The sequence below is a fragment of the Triticum urartu genome, chromosome 7 (genome assembly GCF_003073215.2).
Source record: "Triticum urartu cultivar G1812 chromosome 7, Tu2.1, whole genome shotgun sequence".
Lineage (NCBI taxonomy): Eukaryota > Viridiplantae > Streptophyta > Magnoliopsida > Poales > Poaceae > Triticum > Triticum urartu.
Genome location: NC_053028.1, coordinates 679,220,073 through 679,239,030, shown reverse-complemented (window position 1 = coordinate 679,239,030; position 18,958 = coordinate 679,220,073). Strand labels below are relative to the sequence as shown.

General features: G+C 44.1%; 1 protein-coding gene across 3 annotated transcripts; it reads left to right on the top strand.

The window, feature by feature from the left end:
- Positions 1-1,099: 1,099 nt before the first annotated feature.
- Positions 1,100-14,810, top strand: LOC125525922 (putative aldehyde oxidase-like protein). 3 transcript variants are annotated; one of them, XM_048690926.1, is made up of 10 exons: positions 1,100-1,418; positions 9,074-10,738; positions 10,861-11,120; positions 11,710-11,919; positions 12,093-12,311; positions 12,578-13,546; positions 13,648-13,743; positions 13,855-13,953; positions 14,145-14,334; positions 14,450-14,810. In XM_048690926.1, the coding sequence occupies exons 1-10, from the start codon at positions 1,268-1,270 to the stop codon at positions 14,662-14,664; spliced, it is 4,074 nt and encodes a 1,357-aa protein (XP_048546883.1). In that variant the 5' UTR covers positions 1,100-1,267; the 3' UTR covers positions 14,665-14,810. The 3 variants fall into 3 exon arrangements, with proteins under 3 accessions (XP_048546883.1, XP_048546884.1, XP_048546885.1); XM_048690927.1 differs by lacking the exon at positions 1,100-1,418 and adding an exon at positions 3,169-3,383; XM_048690928.1 differs by lacking the exon at positions 1,100-1,418 and adding an exon at positions 8,291-8,545.
- The last annotated feature ends 4,148 nt before the right edge of the window (positions 14,811-18,958 follow it).

Here is an 18,958-nt window from a genome sequence, read left to right as displayed (position 1 = left end):
CTCAATTCTGGTGGCAAATATAATACACATAATCCATATTGTTATGCACTAGCGTGTGTGTGTGAAATAGATGGATTATGGTCCCGTACCCAATAAGATGGATATGTGTGTGTGTTAGAGAGAGGGAGAGGGGGAGAGAGAGTGAGGAAGAGGGAGGGAGTGTGTGTGTGAGGATTTGATGGTAAAAAAGGTCGCCAATGTCGTAATATTGAACTCTTTAAGTTAACGTGGCCCCGTTGCAACGCACGGGCGTTCTTCTAGTAAATGTAGATTGTCTATAAGTACACCTGCACTAGTGTGATCTTGGGGTGTCAGGTATAGAAATACCTTCTTGTCCCGCATTAACATTTTCCCGGTGGGTTGGGTTGTAGCTCGAAGTATCTTTGGCACTAACACGTGGTGATCTTGAGGCATCCTATCCCTTAAACATGCATGCATGCAGGTGTCGTTCTGTGTTCATGCTTGCCGGTGAGAGGGTAACGTCCGATAATGCATGCCTTGTGCAGTATTTTGTGTTGTCTTTTCTGTTCGTCTGGCTTTTCTTCAATCTTTGTAACAGGGCTTCTCGAACACTTTGTGTCGTTTGGCCGTGTGACTATGTTCATAAAGCATGACGAAAGTCTATTATTTTTTTGAACTTGACGAAAGTCTATTTTGAGAGAGCGGGCGAAATTCTACTAGACACGAGAGAAACAGGTGATGGGTTGTTTCATCCTCGTGACAAGAACCACCGTGTGTCACTGACAGAGCAAGAGACGGCGAGACAGTAGATTGATCGGGACGGGAGTTTGGATCATATCTATTTCGCCTCAATTTATTATACGAATACGAGTATATGAAGGCAACAGAATATGCTGAGACTTTTTTGGTGTCTAGACGGCATAGCTTACAAGTAAAGTACATCGCACTGCACGTGCACGTCCGCGGACCTACCGGATCGCCGCCCATATCGTGGATGTCCCCGTCGGGTGACGGCTGGCCCGATCTCCTCCCCCGCGCGCCGAGTCGCCGGGGCAGCTAAGCACTCGCCGTCACGCAAGTAAAGAGGCAACAGAGGCTGACCAGCACTCGTCCAACTCCCTATAGCTTAGCTGCCAGCAGCAGCTCGCCCACCACGTCCCCCCGTCGCTCACATCGCAGGCAGTGCGCGTCGTCCTTGCCAGCCAGGCTGAGTACCTCCTCATATAGTAGACATCTCAATCCACCATTTCTGGCTAGCTCGCTCGCTCACCGAGGTCGACCGAGCGGCGGCGACGGCGAAGTGGCGATGGGGTCGACGAGGCTGGAGAAAGTGGTGTTCGCGCTGAACGGGCGGCGGTACGAGGTGGCCGGCGCCGACGTGCACCCCGGGACCACGCTGCTCGAGTTCATCCGGACCCGGACGCCCTTCACCGGCACCAAGCTCGGCTGCGGCGAAGGTACGTACAGTTTAACAGTTATAGACTTAGAGCGCGCATGCTGCATGCACTGCATGCATGCTAGCTGGTAGCTGGCTCTTGATCCACCATTCTCTTGCTAGCTCTAGCTAGGAGCGTATACGAACGCTGCTATATAATCGCACCACGCGAAGCAGATCGACATCGGTCAACCGATTTATATTTGTACTGATGTCGGTCGTGTGTGTGCTGGAAGAGCACACACTTGAATTATGTCTTGTGTGATTTTGCGTCGACATGACATGCATGCGTTGTGGTCCGAGCGTACATCATTAATTTGATGATCCAAAGACGTACGTGATCTGCTTTATGTTTAGCACGATCACTGTCTTCGTGAACTCCCAGTACGTAGTACAAGGAAATTGGTGGCTCAGTCTGTTGGAGATCGGCCGATAGCTGGTCTGACACCGAGATCATTATGTTGGCGACGATGTCTAATGTCTTTTTTTTTACGAGAGATGTCTATTTCGTCCTGATCATGCAACATAATTCAATTTTGCACACTTGGAAGTTAGAAATATGTCGGGCTAAAGTGATCCTAACTTAGTTGGTCGTATTGATCTACAATATCACGTCACGGTTCGAGGTAGGCAAAATATGGTTGGTTGAGCTGTAGTAGCTCGTACCCCAAACTATAGTAACGAAAAGGTAGTCGACTGATTTTTGCGTTCGCCATCACGCGTGAATGCGTTCCTTTGTGTTAGAGCTCATCTAGGATTTGCAACATGGCCATGTTACAAAGGACAAGGGGCTACTAAGCATGTGACAGGTGTGTCCGTGTGGGAGCTCCGCATGGGATTGTAACATGACCCGTGTAGAGGGCAGGGGCAATAAGGGACGTGACGTGTGTGTGAGAGCTCAACTTGGGATTGTAGGGAAACATACTGCGCAACAACAAAAAATACGCTATACGACCATGTCTATCACTATGAAGATGTAGGATAGATCTAATCTCATCAACAAGATCGCAGCAGGGAGGAAGAAGTTGTTGGTGACAATTCGACGATTCCAGCCTGCATCTAGGCTATAACTCCAGTCCCGAGAATTACTTCACCGATTGAGAGCCAAAGTTGACGACCTCCTATGGTGTCCACGCGTATCAAAGTACTCCTTCAGTTTCGAATTACTTGTCGCAGGTATGGATGTATCTAGATATATTTTAGTTTTAGATACATCCATTTCTACGACGAGTAATTTGAAACGGAGGGAGTAGATCCGAAACAGACGACCCAACAAGATTTTCTTTCCCGGGCAGACATACAAAGAGACTAGACTACGCAGACTCCACACCGCAAGCTTTGCTTGCTCCACGTCGATGAGGGATCTCTTTTTTAAATGGAGAGAGGACCAGAGGAAGAGACGACGGTGGAATATCAGATAACTCTCTTTTCTAAGGAAAGCAGATAACGTTTTCTAGTGGGGGTCAAGAAGAGGAAGGACAACTAGGAGGCATGAGCGGTTCCCTATCTCGAAAAAACAAGAATCGTTATCCACGCAGCAGAAAAAATGTGGGGACGTTTTCTTGTCCAAACAGCACCGCTCGCACTGGACGTGCACCTACCGGCTCACCGCCATGCATGCCGCGTTGTCCCCGTCGGTGACGCTGGAGGCCACGCGGAGGCGTGCGGCTAGCACTCGCCGTCACGTACGCAAGTTGGCAGCCAGCATTCAACTCCCTCGCTATAGCGCAGCGGCAGCTCGCCCACCACCTTCTCCATCACACACACGCACCGCCGCAGAGTAGCTACTCCCATACATCTATCAGTCAGTTCTAGCCAGTCGACCGAGCGGTGGCGATGGGACCGGTGAAGCTGGAGAAGGTGGTGTTCGCGCTGAACGGGCGGCGGCACGAGGTGGCCGGCGGCGACGTGCACCCCGGTACCACGCTGCTCGAGTTCATCCGCACCCGGACGCCATTTACCGGCACCAAGCTCGGCTGCGGCGAAGGTGCGTACAGTTACGGGCTTACAGCACGGATGCTGCATGCTAGCTAGCTCGCTCTTGATCCGCCATTCTCTTGCAAGCTCTAGGAGCGTAGTACGAACGCTGCCAATTGCACCGGCCCCGCAAAGCAGACCAACATCGCTCAAGCGTTGTACTGTCGGTCGTGTGTACTATGCTGGAAGAGCACACACTTGAATTATGTCTTGTGTGATTTTGCGTCCACATGCATGCGGGCGTTCTGCGTTGTAGTCCGAGCGTACGTACATCATTAATTTTGGAGTACCTTATCTGCTTTATACTCCCTTCCTACTACAATAAGTGGCACAGATTTAGTATAAAGTTGAAATGGAGGGAGTATTTAGTTACGAGCGCGATCACTGTTGTGGTGAACTCCCGTTACAAGGAATTTGATGTCTATTCAGTCAGTTGGAGATCGGCCCAAAGTCTCGCACCGATATCACCTTGTCGGCGGGGATGTTTTCATATCTATTTCCGCATGATCGTTCAACATAATGCAATTCTGTAAACTTTGAGATATGTTGGGCTAAAGTGATCACAACTTTTAGTATGCCATACTGATTGTAACATATATCACGTCCAGATTCGAGGTACGCAATATGGTTGGTTGAGCTATAGTAGCTCGTAGCCCAAGCTTTAGTTGCATGTCTATATATCTAATGATCTTCTATTCCGTGGTCCACAAAATGGTACACTAAGCTCCAGAAGCAAATAGTCTAATCACTATTCAAATTTAACTCCATGCATCTGCTCTCATAATGTCACATACAAACGATTGGTGTCGGTGCTTGGATGCATCCAGCTGCGGTGTGCTCAGGTGTCGATCTAAGGTGCAAGGGAATATTAGTAGTTAACAAATTGCAATTTTGTAATTGTCCGTGGTTTCGTCATAGATGCAAGTGATTCATCTAATGTTGTGCCTTTTAAAAAAAAACGGATGTAAATGCGCTGCCTGGTCTCACCACATAAGTAGAGTTTACAAAAAATTACAGACTAGCCATCATACCGGCCATGAATCTCTGGTCTACTCTCGCAGCATTATTTGAGCACTCATACGGAAATAATGACGTACCTTGCTTGCAAGAATGAAAAGGAATATCAACGGGAAACATAGACTTTGCATCTAGTGTCGAACTACCGGTCACTGTTAGCTAAGCCGGTTGATCGGTGGTTTTTTTTTTAGCATCAGTACAAACACAAGCGCTCATATATACGCGCATACACTCATTTCTATGAACGCACACACGCACACCTTACCTCTATGAGCACCTCCGAGAGACTGAGCCGGCATATCATCTTGAGATTTACGAAGTCACCGTAGGTGCCTCGTCGTCGACGGGAACGTCTCCTCCCACTGAAAGCGCATCGCCGAAAATCCTGAAATAAATCCAGGAATAATGCGAGCACCAGGATTTAAACCCTGATGGGTTGGGGATACCACTGTCCACCTAACCAACTCAACCACAGGTTGATTCGCAGTTGATCGGTGGTTATGATCATATTTTGCAAGTGACATGCTGACAGTGATCTTCCTTGGCGTTTACATTTTGGCTATAGCTCACGATTCTACTTTCCCATGTGGAACGTGCGTTCTCACCCGTCCTTGTCACAGAGTCATAACCAACACTGTTTCGTTTTGTGCGAATACGCATTTGTTGTCAAATCCTCCACAGCGGATAGTTATTAGGTGGCACGTCCCTTTCTCATGGCATGCACGGATTATAATATAGTACATTGTTATAGACAACATGTACAACAATAACATCACCATCTACTATAAGTCTTTGCGTAGAAATCGTACGGATGCTTTGCAGATTTGAAGTCCTCTTCCTCTCATATTCTCATTTCCCGCCTTTCTATCACATCGCTAAAATTCCTGTGCGGCGGTGCTTACCTATGGTTGACTGAGCCCGATAATACCAGATACACGGGCAAACAACGACTGACTTTCACGGACAGGAGTGCGTGCTCTTCTCTAATTGGCTCCCCATAATTTCACTGATTGGTCCACCTCACTTAATTAAAACTCGGCCAATCCTGACCATCCCTGTAAATTGCCCGTGAGCTCCCCGTGTGTGTGTAGCATCTCTCGACTAAGCCCTTCCTTACGTGACGATAATCTGTAACTACTCCCTCCGTTTCAAAATAAATGATCCAACTTTATATTAATTTTGTACTAAAGTTAATACAAAGCTGAGTCATCTATTTTGGAATGGAAGAAGTAATTGATACCTTTCTTTTTGAGATAACTAATTGATACCCTTTTTCTTTTTTTGAGGAACTAATTGATACCCTGGAAGGCTTGCAGGAACAGCACGTGTAGGCGGAGAGAGGAACTAGAAATGACTCTGGATTAGGTCAGGTCGAGGGATGGACCCACAAACGCACTTTGGGAAGGGCCCATGGGCGGGATGGGAGCCCCTGTTTTCCTTTTCTGTTTCTTTCGTTTCTTTTTTCTTTTTGTTTTTTTTACTTTTTGCTTCTTAAAAAGATTGGGGGTTCCATAAACTGTTCACAAAATTGATTTTCAACCGTTCCTAATTTCCAAAAAATCTCAAAAATAATAAGAAGAAATATGTTCAAATTTAAAACATTCTCGTTGTTCTAAAAAATCACGGAATTGAATTTTACAAAATTTTGAAAAGATATTCAAATTCATAAAAATGTTCATGGATATCAAAAAAGCCATCGACTATAATTTGCTTACGAATTTAAAAAATGTTAGGGAATTTCAAAACTTGTTCTCAAATTTCTAAAATTCTCATCAATTATAAAAATTTACATAATTTAAAAAACAGGAATTTCCAATTTTGTTTTAATATTTTAAAATATTTACTAATTTTAAAAAAACTGCTCAGACTAAAGCAATATTCATGAAATTTTAAATTGTTCATCTATTTAATAAGCACAATCACGAATATATTTTTTGTGAATTTAAAAAAAATGTGCTTGATTTTCAAAGAAGTTCATGACTTTGAAAAAGTGTTCGCTGATTTGAAAAAACTTCACAAATTTCAATTTTTTTTACAAGTTTGATAAGAAATTTGCAGATTTGTAACAAAAGAAAAGAAAAGGGAGGAAGAAGAAGAAGTAGAAAAGGAATAACTGGACAAAGAAAGAAAAACTGGTTCAACGATGGTTCTAGGACCTTCCCAAAACCGGTGGGAAGAAAAATCAGAATGGCCTGGCTAGGACGGGACGCACGCAGAGGGGCGGGGGGCACACAGTAGGTTGCTATTTAGAAAACCTACGCGTGAAATAGGATCACCTCCATGCAGGGATGTCATCGAATCAGTGGTCGAGCTTGAAGCCTAGTGCTAGGTATGCTGGGAGTGTCAAACAAAAAGGGAATAGCCTATGGGTTGTTGGTCCAAGGCTTAGGAGTAAATGTATAGCTTAAAAAATTATAAATGATAGGTGGCCCATGATATGGACTGTCCCCCATATAGCTCCGCCACTGCGTGGGACAGGAGCTTACCGAGCTATAATTTGTTATGGTTGGCATTCATCATCCTACCTACCTAATGCGACACGGCTTGGAGCACCAACCCCTCGAGTGGGGCCATTCATTGTTGCACCTAACTCGCTCCACCTGGATAATATATTCCCGGTCTAGCACAAGTCAATATCTTCCACTCCATCAATTTCTTAGCTCAATGAGCCTGCTAGAACTTATGGCAACCACACCACTAAGATTGAGCTCCTCCCCGCCGGACCTGCTCTTGGTAGCGCCATTGGTAACGGCCCCTCCTCCTCATAGGCTCAAAATCCTCAAAAGGTCAGTACATCCACAATGTACATTGAGCAAGTATGCTCTACATTTTAGAACAAGACCTAATGAGTTACTACCTACGTTTCAAAATAAGTGAAGTTCTACTTTGTCCTTGGTCAAACTTGTTTAAGCTTGACTAACCCTATAGAAAAATATGTCAAGATCTACAACACAAATACACTAGTGCAAAAATAATCTCATGAGACTAATTTGATGTTCTAGATGTTAATATGTTTTTCTATAGACTTTGTTAAATTTACACAAATTTGACTTAGGAAAAAATTAGAACTTTAATTCTTTTGAAACGGAAGTAGCATCTCTTAAGCTAAGGATCCAAAGTGACAATTTAACCACACTAGTAATAATGTACGTGCAATGCACATTTTTATTAGGTAGGATATTAGTTGCACGTTATATTAGGTAAGATATATCTGTTGCACGTTGGTATTTAGTAGTATATCAATTACTTTTTCGCGGGAATGGTAGGATATTAATTACATGGCAGATTTCATGGAATAGTGTTGAGTCAAAACATGTTTATAACCAATGGCAGTGGTGGGTAATTAAAGCGTTAAACGTGTTTGGTGCTCACCATTGGAGATATTTGAACCGTTAGATAACATGATTTGACGGTTGAGATGGTTTGGATCTGCCCCTTTAGGTCTTTTTATATTAGTATAGATAAGTGGTGGGTAGCATTTAACATGATAGCATTTGGATCAACAAAGATGTAGGGAAAGCTATTCAAAATTCGGCTTGATTTTGTAATTATTTTTTTTGGATTACACCAGCCTGATGAAATAGAGTTTGTGAAGATCACGAATCCCTGGTTTAGACACAAGTGCTCTCTCAGTTAATTAATATAAGAGCCTTTAGATCACTATTACTAAATAGTGCTCTAAACACTCTTATATTTTTTACCGAGAAGGTATCATTATTACAAACTCCACGGATGCTGATGCAATACTGCAAAAGTTTATGAAAAGAATAAAATGCACGGAATGCGTAAATTTGTTAGTGATGTTACTTTAAAAACAGACCCATCAACCATATCAATATTTGACAAAATCACAGGAATATTGCAAAAGAGCCCCTCATACCTCTGAGAGTAAAAACGGTACCCAAATTTCCCAAACCGGCCCTCAAATCCCTAGTTCTGCGTTGCCGCCGCACGTCTTCCCCAAATCCGGCGTCATCTCCGTCGAGCCACCGTGTCGTCCCTTTCCGTCTCCCGTCTCGTCCCCGCTCCCCTCGCTCTCCAATCTCTTACCATTTCTCTGCCTCCGCCACCCCTCTGACCCAACCCATGGCCGGAGGCGATCCAGAGGGTGAAGCGAGAGGACGCGGCCTCACATGCCGCTGGCGCACCACGGCGGTGAGGGTCTCCGCATCTCTGAGACAGGGGGGATTTTTTCTGGATGATTTCTACATATGCTTTGCTATGATTTTTTCTGGATGATTTCTACATATGCTTTGCTATGATTTTTTCTGGATGATTTCTACATATGCTTTCCTAGCTGATGTACTAAACTGAACCACCCTGGCAAATTCATGTACTCATAGTGTGTTTTACTCCTATGCAAATATTTTTAATAATCTGGTAGTATAAGGTTCATACTAAATAATGTCCCTAGTTTGCGGATCGGCATTCATCGTGTACACGCTTGCATCCGTATGATTCACTGCTGTCATTGTTTTTGTTTACCTGGGAGTTCAGATTCCAAACCAAATTGGAATTAGTAAGTACTATCAGTAAATTTGGTTATATTTGTTCAATTTTCACATAATGCCATGGTTCTTTCGGTTCGTCCTGTTCCTCCAGATCAATGTTATGTTTATTTTGTCCTGAGAAGAGGCGGATATAGCATCCCATGAATAACTGTATCGTTGTGCTGTATTGCAGGTGGATGTGGAGCTTGTGTGGTCCTCATAGCAACTTACAATCCAACAAAAGATGAGGTCACTGAGTTCTCCGCAAGTTCATGCCTGACTCTGCTCTACAACATAAATCTCTGCTCAGTCATCACCACCGAAGGCCTGGGAAATACCAAAGATGGTTTCCACTCTATCCAGAAGAGGATGGCTGGGTTCCATGCTTCCCAGTGTGGCTTCTGCACTCCTGGCATGTGCATGTCTATTTTCACCTCTCTTGCCAATGCCGACAAATCCAAGAAGCCTGAGCCACAGAAAGGGTTCTCAAAGTTGACGGTGTCCGAAGCAGAAAGGGCGTTCTCAGGCAACATGTGTAGATGTACCGGTTACAGGCCAATTGTCGACGCCTGCAAAAGTTTTGCTTCAGATGTTGACCTGGAGGATTTGGGCCTCAATGTATTCTGGAAGAAAGGCGATAAGCACGCCGACGTTAGCAAGTTGCCAGCTTACACTCTTGGTGGTGGAGTCTGCACTTTCCCGGACTTCCTGAAATCCGAGATAAAATCTTCACTTCATCATCTAAATGATGATTCGGATGTTACGATCTCCAGGGAGGGTTGGTATCATCCTAAAAGCATCGAGCAATATTATGATTTGCTGAACTCTGGCTTGTTCAGTGACTGCCCAGTTAAAGTGGTTGTCGCGAACACAAGTTCTGGTGTGAAGGGATACAAGGATCAGGATCTATATGACAAGTATATTGACATCGGTGACATTCCAGAGCTTTCAGCTATTTGGAAGAAAGACGGTGGCATTGAAATTGGAGCAGCTACACCAATTTCTAAGACCATCGAGATACTTGAGCAAGAAGCCGGGTCTAAATCATCTCCAAATGGAAGTGTAGTTTTCAGAAAACTCGCCGAGCACATGAGCAAGGTAGCCACACCGTTTGTCCGTAACACAGCAAGCATTGGTGGGAACATAATTCTAGCACAGAAATACCCTTTTCCCTCAGACATCGCGACCATACTTCTCGGCGCTGCTTCAACTGTTCGTCTTCAGGTTTATTCAGAAACACTAGTGGTTACTTTGGAAGAGTTTCTGGAGCAGCCTCCTAGTGATCCCAGTACATTGCTCCTGAGCATATTTATTCCACATTGGGCTTCAGATTCTCAGAAAGAAAGTAAGGTCATCTTCAAAACTTACCGAGCAGCGCCGCGCCCTCTTGGCAATGCGGTTTCATATATTAACTCTGCTATGCTGGGCCGTGTCTCCCAAAAATCATGTGGTGATCTTGTGCTGAGTAACCTACACATGGCCTTTGGTGCCTATGGGACGGAACATGCTATTAGAGCAACAAAAGTTGAACAATACCTGAACGGAGAAGTGCTCACTCCATCTGTTGTGCTCGAAGCAGTTCGGTTACTTAGAGAAACAATTGTACCAATGGAAGGAACATCACATGCTGAATACAGAGCCAGTGTGGCTGTTGCATTTCTCTTCAGTTTCCTGTCTCCATTTGCTAAAGGAATCAAAGGGCCTGGAAAAACTCCGAGCATTGGTTCTGCTAGTTCTTCAGATACAGATGATCCCTGTAACCTTCCATTGTCTTCACGTCGAGACACAGTTTCCAGTGGTGATCATAAACCAGTTGGCGAGCCGATAAAAAAGTATGCAGTTGAGCTTCAAGCTTCTGGTATGTGTTTATTAAGCTTACATCATCAAAATTATTAATGGGATCTACATGTTCTTTTCCTCTCCAAATTATCCTTCCTTTATGATTACGTTTAGGCTGATAGAATTTCTTCTGTAATGCAGGGGAGGCAGTATATGTAGATGATATTCCTGCTCCAAAAAATTGCCTCTATGGAGAGTTTATTTACAGCACACAGCCTCTTGCATATGTCAAGAATATCAAATTCAAGCCTTCTTTAGCATCAGAGAAGGTCCTCACAGTTGTTTCCGCGAAGGATATTCCAAGTGGAGGGCAAAATATTGGATCAAGCTTCATGTTTGGGGACGAACCACTTTTTGGTTCTCCAGTTGCTGAGTATGCTGGACAAGCTCTTGGTGTCGTGGTACTTATCTTCCATATTTTTAGTTTACTCAACAATAAATTCTTGTATAGTAAAGTCAATTTATAAATAGGATTTTCTTCATTGTTTCTCTCTGGAAAATAAGTTTATGAATGTTAAGGAAGAAGTAATTTTTAATTAGAAGGGGCAAATCTGTACAAATTAAAATATTATACCGTAATATCACACAGTTGTTCATCCAAAATATATCCAAAATTTCTTTTGTATTTTGTAAAATACCCCAAGAAAACCCGTATTAGATTGGGTTAATTGAAAGCTTATGGAAATTTTCTTCAGTGAGCTTGTATTCTTTTCTTTCATTAAAACATTGCTTACTAAATGTGAATGCAAGTGGATATGCAAAAAAATGCACTGTATTGATGTCACATTTTATCATAATATGATCATATTTAACTTAAACATCATGAGTAGTCTTTTAAAATTAAACTAATTTATAATTAATGCAAAATTTCCCCTGGTTACAAGTAAGCATTAGCTACCATTTTCTCTAAGAATCAAAAACTTACTACAAAAAATTGTTATTTTGTATTTCTTTAATACTGATGTCACTAAAATGTGTACTTTACCTCAGATTGCAGAGACTCAGAGATATGCCAACTTGGCAGGCAAACAGGTCGTTGTTGAATATGACACAAAAGATTTGAAGCCGCCCATCTTAACTGTAGAACAGGCAGTACAGAACAATAGTTATTTCGAAGTTCCTCCTGGGAAGTATCCAAAACAAGTTGGTGATTTCTCGAAGGGCATGGCAGAAGCTGATCACAAGATCCTCTCAACAGAAGTATGTTAATTCTACACACCACGAGACCTTTCCATACTGACATCTCACCTGCATTGCTCAAAAGTGAATGGAAGTTTTTATACTTAACAACGCAAACGTTTAAATTTGATTTTCGATGGTCTCTGTTTTCAACACCACATACGCATTAATATGTATGACTTCGATGATCGCAGGTGAAACTTGCCTCTCAGTACTACTTCTACATGGAAACACAAACAGCACTGGCGATTCCAGATGAAGATAACACTATTGTGGTCTACAGTTCATCACAATACCCTGAGCTTGCACAGAATGTCATAGCGAGGTGCCTCGGCATTCCATTCAGCAATGTGCGTGTTATTACAAGAAGGGTTGGAGGAGGCTTTGGCGGGAAGGCATTCAGATCATTCACTGTAAGTAAGATCAAACAATTTTGAACAGCAGCCCAACAAGGCCTGTGTGTTACAACTGAAACAATCTAACAGTACTTTTTTTATGAATATTGCATTTTATGAATAATTGCTATTTTTTACGCTAGATTAGAGTTCTAGTGATAGCTTCTAACATAAGTTTGCCCATTTGAGCTTCATTTTACCATTCATTCAGCTTCCAAGAAAGCTGGAACATTGACTATTTCAGCTATTGCAACTCAGCGATCCAACAATATATGCTTTTGCAGGTAGCAACGGCAGCTGCACTTTGTGCCTTCAAGTTACGTCGTCCAGTGCGGATGTATCTCAACCGCAGTACTGACATGATCATGATCGGTGGTCGGCACCCCATAAAAGCATATTACACTGTTGGTTTCAAGTCCAATGGGAGAATCACAGCCTTGCACCTGGACATTCTCATCAACGCTGGGATTTCTCCAGATGCGAGCCCCCTAATGCCTGACACTATGATGTCAGGCCTGAAGAAATACAACTGGGGTGCTCTCTCGTTTGACATCAAGGTCTGTAAGACAAACAACACATCCAAGTCAGTAATGCGTGCTCCTGGAGATACGCAAGGCTCTTTTATTGCTGAAGCCATCATCGAGCATGTCGCTTCAGTGCTGTCGCTTGATGCTAATATTGTCAGGCAGAAGAATTTCCACACCTATGACAGTCTTGTGCTGTTCTATCCAGAAAGCGCAGGCGAAGCATCGACGTACACATTGCATTCTATTTTCAATAGATTACTCACGACGTCAAGCTACGTGCATCGAGCTGAATCCATCAAGCATTTTAACAACCGCAACAAGTGGCGGAAGAGGGGTATCTCTTGTGCGCCCCTCATCTTCAAGGTGGCACCAAGGCCAGCTCCTGGAAGAGTTTCTGTGCTCAACGATGGTTCCATTGTGGTTGAGGTTGGAGGTGTTGAGGTTGGGCAGGGACTGTGGACCAAAGTACAGCAGATGACGGTTTTCGCGTTGGGACAGTTATGGCCTGATGGATCTGAATGCCTTCTTGATAGAGTGCGTCTTCTTCAGGCTGACACGCTGAACTTGATCCAAGGTGGACTCACTGCTGGCAGCACTTCGTCTGAATCTAGCTGTGCAGCAACCCTTGAGGCCTGCAACATGCTGGTTGACAGATTAAAGCCAGTCATGAAGAAGCTCAAGCAGCAATCCGCTGGTGCTGTTTCATGGGATGCTTTGATTGCTCAGGTTTTTTTTTTCATTTCCCTCTGGATTTTTATGCTACATAAGAGTAAAATATTTGTGTGTGGAATTGGTATCTTTATACGTGCTAACACTTTCCCAAATAGGCCATTAAGGATAATGTTAATTTGTCCTCAAGTGCATACTGGGTACCTGGCCAAGAATCCAGCACCTATCTGAACTATGGAGCTGCTATAAGTGAGGTACAAAAATATTCTGCTAAATGTCAATCACACTAGGATAGTTCAATAGTTACTGGATGGGATATTGTGATACTTTTCTGACTTCCTTTTCACTTTTTACTAAAAATCCAGGTAGAGATTGATGTTCTTACAGGAGCTATTACTTTACTTCGGAGCGACCTTGTGTATGACTGTGGAAAGAGCTTGAACCCTGCAGTGGACTTGGGCCAGGTTTGAGATATTTTCCTCTGCGCTATGCTCTTCTTTTATCATTTTGTAGTGAACACGGATATTATTTGATAATGCCTTGCATCGAAACAGAGCGAAGGACATTACATGGCAGCCCCAATCAGAGTTTTTCTTCATTATAGTACATGATGGTATCGTATATTCACATGTGATCTCTACCATCCACCTTACAGATTGAAGGGTCCTTCATACAAGGAATTGGTTTCTTCATAAACGAGGAACACGAAACAAATGCCGATGGACTGGTTGTGAGTGACAGCACATGGGTCTACAAGATCCCGAGCGTGGACACCATCCCGAAGCAGTTCAACGCCGAGGTGCTCAACACTGGGTACCATAAGAACCGTGTTCTTTCGTCAAAAGGTATGTAGTAGGATTGTGCTTTCTCTGAACTGAAGCAACATGAATATAGTTTTACTATTTTGCCAGCTGAAATTTTTCATTGGTTAAAGTGATTTAACTAGTCTGCGTCTGCCAGCCTCTGGGGAGCCTGCCGTGGTTCTTGCAGCGTCGGTCCATTGCGCGGTGAGAGAAGCCATCCGAGCGGCGAGGAAGGAGTTTGGAAGCTCAGAGCTCATCTTCCAGCTCGACGTCCCTGCGCCGATGACGCACGTGAAGAAAATGTGTGGTTTGGACATCGTGGATAGGTACCTGGAAAGCCTATCTGCACATCAGTCTCGAGCTGTGGCGTGATACAAGAATGGGGTATTGTCAACCGGAAGGAGTCGTGTTGCCTGACGTTGAATGGCAAATTGCATACATGTTGTTCGAAATGTTTATAGTATTCGGTGCTGTGCTTGCACACTTTTTTAATAATTATGGGTTGAGATTTGCGTTGATGATTCCTGACTGAACCTGAAGGTAGGCTTGCAATTAAAATGCTCGCTTATACTACTAAATAATAATCCACGTTTGCTATTTGCAAGTTGTCTGAAAACAAAATTTGCGTCATTGGAAGAGAAGAAGATGGCGAGGCACAGTCCGAGGCAGAGCCAGGGCGACGCCAAGCCAGGGAGGACATGGCTAGCCACCCTGTCGCCGGTGTATGGGAGTCAGGGGCGGCGCTAGACGTATTCTTGAGTCTTCATGTGAATACCCATGATTTTTACAAAACAGTGTTGATTTTAGCAAAACAGTGACAATTTTCAAGAAATAACAATGATTTTGGCAAAATGAATACACATGAATACCCGGTTGCAAATTCCTGGAGCCGCCACTAATGGGAGTCATAGGCGGCGGCTTGGGTGCTGCTCCGCTGCTATGGCCTCCGCGGGGTTGAGGCCGTGGACTTACATGAGCTACAGGTGATCCGGTTGTTTGATGGCGAACCTTGCATGCTCTGGCCTTCGGGGCGGCTGGCGGATCCCGAGCGGGAGCAGAAGTGATCTTGGTCGAGGGGATGCGTCAAAGCTCGAGGCTCAGACGAGCAGAGGTGGGCTTGGGGAAGAAGGTGGCGACGAAGGCACCATGGAGGTGTCTGCCGAAGCCGGGGACGATGTCGACATCGTCGGCTATAGTACCTGACCAAATCGACCGTGGGGAGCTCTTGTCAGTTGGCGACAAGACGGTGGAGCTCAGAGATATGGAGGCAGAGGAGTGAACTCATCGAAAATGTGTGGATGCCACGATGGCGTCCAGATAACGTGCATGTTGGTGCCCTGGGTGCCAATGTCAATCTCGACCTGGAGGCGAACTCTCTGCACGTCGCACTGATGAGATGGAAGGCGACCTGATTGGTTGGTCCCATCGGGCCCCATTGCTCAGTGCAAAAAGGAAAAGAGAAAAATAAACCCTCCGTCCCATAATACAAGAGGTTTTTTGACACTACACTAGTGTCAAAAATGCTTTTGTATTATGGGACAGAGAGAGTATCATTTTTTGAGAAACAGAAAAAAAATAGGTGGGGGGAGACCGGCTAGACCAGGTTCAGCCCAGTTTGGTTTGTGTTGGCTCCTCTTCTCTTCTATTAATTTCTTGTATTCCTTTCATTCCTTGGATTTTAAAGGGCTAGTTTTAATCATTTGTTGGTTCAAAATTCTAGTTACAGGTTTCAATTATACTATTTCACACTACTGTGAAGAAATTCAGGATGTTTCAGAAGTATTTGACTATCCTTTAAATTCAAATTCAGTTCTGCCCTAAATTTGGGTCTGAATTGCACGTACATGAAATATGATTCCTAAAGTCATGATAACTTTGCTGGAGGTTAAGGGCAACATATTATCCTGATATATCAATTTTCATAAATTTTCATTAGCGGAATCACCACCATGCAATTAAATTACAGTTTTACCAATTTTTGAATCTGAACAATTATCATTTGATTCAAATACCAAAACTAATCCAGGAAATTTGAGATCAATCCTAGGGGTTGGTTATGACATTTAGGACTCAGGGAAATACTAGGTCATTCATTAGTTGGATGCCATTTTCTTCCCAACATTCACTTATGAGCAGATTTGGGCATATTGTGAAGTTAACATAGAGGGGTTTTTCACCATGCAACTAGTATATGATAAGTCATGCTATGAGGTGCATTATGATACATGATGATTGCAAGCTCTCTTACAATTCCTGATCAGCAGGTTTACAAGATGGGTCATTGCAGTTCCCTCCCCCTTCAACGATGGGCGGAGGGTTGGAGAACCCACGTCCTCACTGGCGTCTGACACACTGGGGATACGGTCGCCTGATTCGGTCGCCTATCTACTATAGCAGAGAGAAGGGGGAGTGCAAAAGGTAACTTTGGTGCATGAGCTCTAGTGAGCCCTATATTTTGAATGGTGTCAAAATGATATTTTGAAGTTTGAAAAGATGAACAGTGTACGTATTATATTAGAAATCACTATTTTATCATTTTTGTATAGCTCACATGTTTAGTTATTTCATCGCCAAACTTTACACACTACCGGACTGCCCCTCTAAGCCGACGGCCTCCGGCCGTCAGCATAGGCCCTCTGCTGTCGGCTTAGGTCTATGCCGACGGCCCCGTCACCATGTCCCCGTCGGCGTAGATCACGCCAGCGTAGATGTGTCAGACCGTCGGCATAGGCATATATGCCAACGACGTTTGTACGACCGTCGACATATATACGACGTCGGCAATGATTTTCACATGACGGCAACCGCCGGCGCCGTCAAACGCGCTGACAAATCACGGGCTGCCACGTGGCAGGGAAATGCCGACGGCCTTGCCGTCGGCATATCTCTGCCACGTGGCAGCCGCTGGGAGCTCCTGGCAGCAGACATATGCCGATGGCTTCCATCTATGCCGACGGCAAAGCCGTTGGCATATCCCTGCCACGTGGCCGCCGCTAGGCACTCCTGGGCGTAGCGACATAGATCTGTGCTGTTTTTTTAAATTTGCTCTGTTTTCTCTGTTTCAATTTAATTTGGCAGCATTTAAAACCAGAAAATATGAGATTATGCATATATACAGAAATATGACAGATCATCATCAAGTTCATCATCTAAATATACTCAAGTTCATCATCGGCGAAACTTCATGAACATTAGTATTGCAAGACATGAAACATCATCATCGTTATCTAAAGAAACTAACAAGTAGGAACATGAAAAGTATGGCACGACAACCACATGCACGAGTATCATCATCGACATCAGGCAAGACCACCGCCGCCAAAACCACCACCGCCAAGACCGCCACCGCCAAGACCAGCACTACTCTGCCAGATCGGAGTGACTGGGGTCAAGGAAACAGGAGTCGAGCCACCGGTCCCCTACATGTTTGAGAAAAGATTCTAATGGTAAATATGATATGATAGTGTTGAATGAACGAGAACTACACTACTAGGCTTCCTAGCAGCAACACGGGTTTTAGGTATAGCAATGGCGCGGGGTCCCGCGCTACTGATACGGCGCTACAGCTAACCTATAGCAGCAGCGCATGTCTGCCCGCGCTACTGCTATACAAGCGTAGCAGCAGCGAGCGGTATAAAAGCGCGCTACTGCTAATAGCTCTAGCGCACTTTATTAGGCTGCGCTACTGCTAGAGGCACGTTCCTGCTAACTTTTCTCCACTCGCTACTGCTAATTTTATTAGTTTTTTTTTGCATATTTTTTTTTTGTATTTGAACATGCTTTATACAAGAATCTTTAGCACATACAAATATCATCATCATTCACATACAAATGGCTGCGAGACCACAAATGTAATCATAGCATATACATACAAATAGTCTCATCAAATCATGTCATCATCATAATCATCATCCAACACAAAGTGGTCTCTCGTCATCATCTCGAAAATAGCAATACATGCAAGTCTCGAATACTCGCAACTACTACGTCATCCATCTAAACAATGATATACGCGAGAAGTGCTATCACTATGAGTGATAGCGGAACTATGCAGTACATGAGGCGGCGGTTATGTGGCCTCTCTCGCGCTAGCCTGTACCTCAAGTAACTAGCTTGTGCTTCTTGTCTGCTTTTGAAGCCTTTATGGCTGGCGCCCAAGACCCCCTCCACTTGCGCCTGACACTCATACCACTCGTCGTACACCCCTGGAACCTTCCCTTCGTACATGACATATCACTCCGTCGCCATCAAGAATCTACGTACCTGTTAGAGATGCATTTTCATCAAGATAATGTATGATCATATGCGACAAAAAAATACTAGAGCAACACGAAAAAGAAAGGGTTAGCAACTAGATGCAACATACAATACGCAAACTAATTAACTAGATGCACGCATGTCATCGTACCCAAACTAACAAAGTAGCGTTACGCAATTTCGGCAGGGACCATGGACATCACAAAGTTTAATCGCTACAGAAAGTATACAAGTTCAACCGACACATATCATCATCGTCGGCATCGTAAATCACTAGAAGTTCCATCCTTCCATATCATCAAGGATGGACCCTAGCTTCTTGAACGGCGTGAGGTCGTGACGTTGCATGCCTATGCGAGTTCGGACACCAGCTCGCAATATAGGGCCGTGGTGGAACATCCTCTTCTCA

Bases quoted from the DNA above. Each gene is read 5' to 3' on its own strand.
- LOC125525922 (XM_048690926.1), top strand. From the start codon at position 1,268: ATGGGGTCGACGAGGCTGGAGAAAGTGGTGTTCGCGCTGAACGGGCGG. The intron at 10,739-10,860 runs GTATGTGTTTAT...TCTGTAATGCAG, and splicing joins AGTTGAGCTTCAAGCTTCTG to GGGAGGCAGTATATGTAGAT. The intron at 11,920-12,092 runs GTATGTTAATTC...CGATGATCGCAG, and splicing joins ACAAGATCCTCTCAACAGAA to GTGAAACTTGCCTCTCAGTA.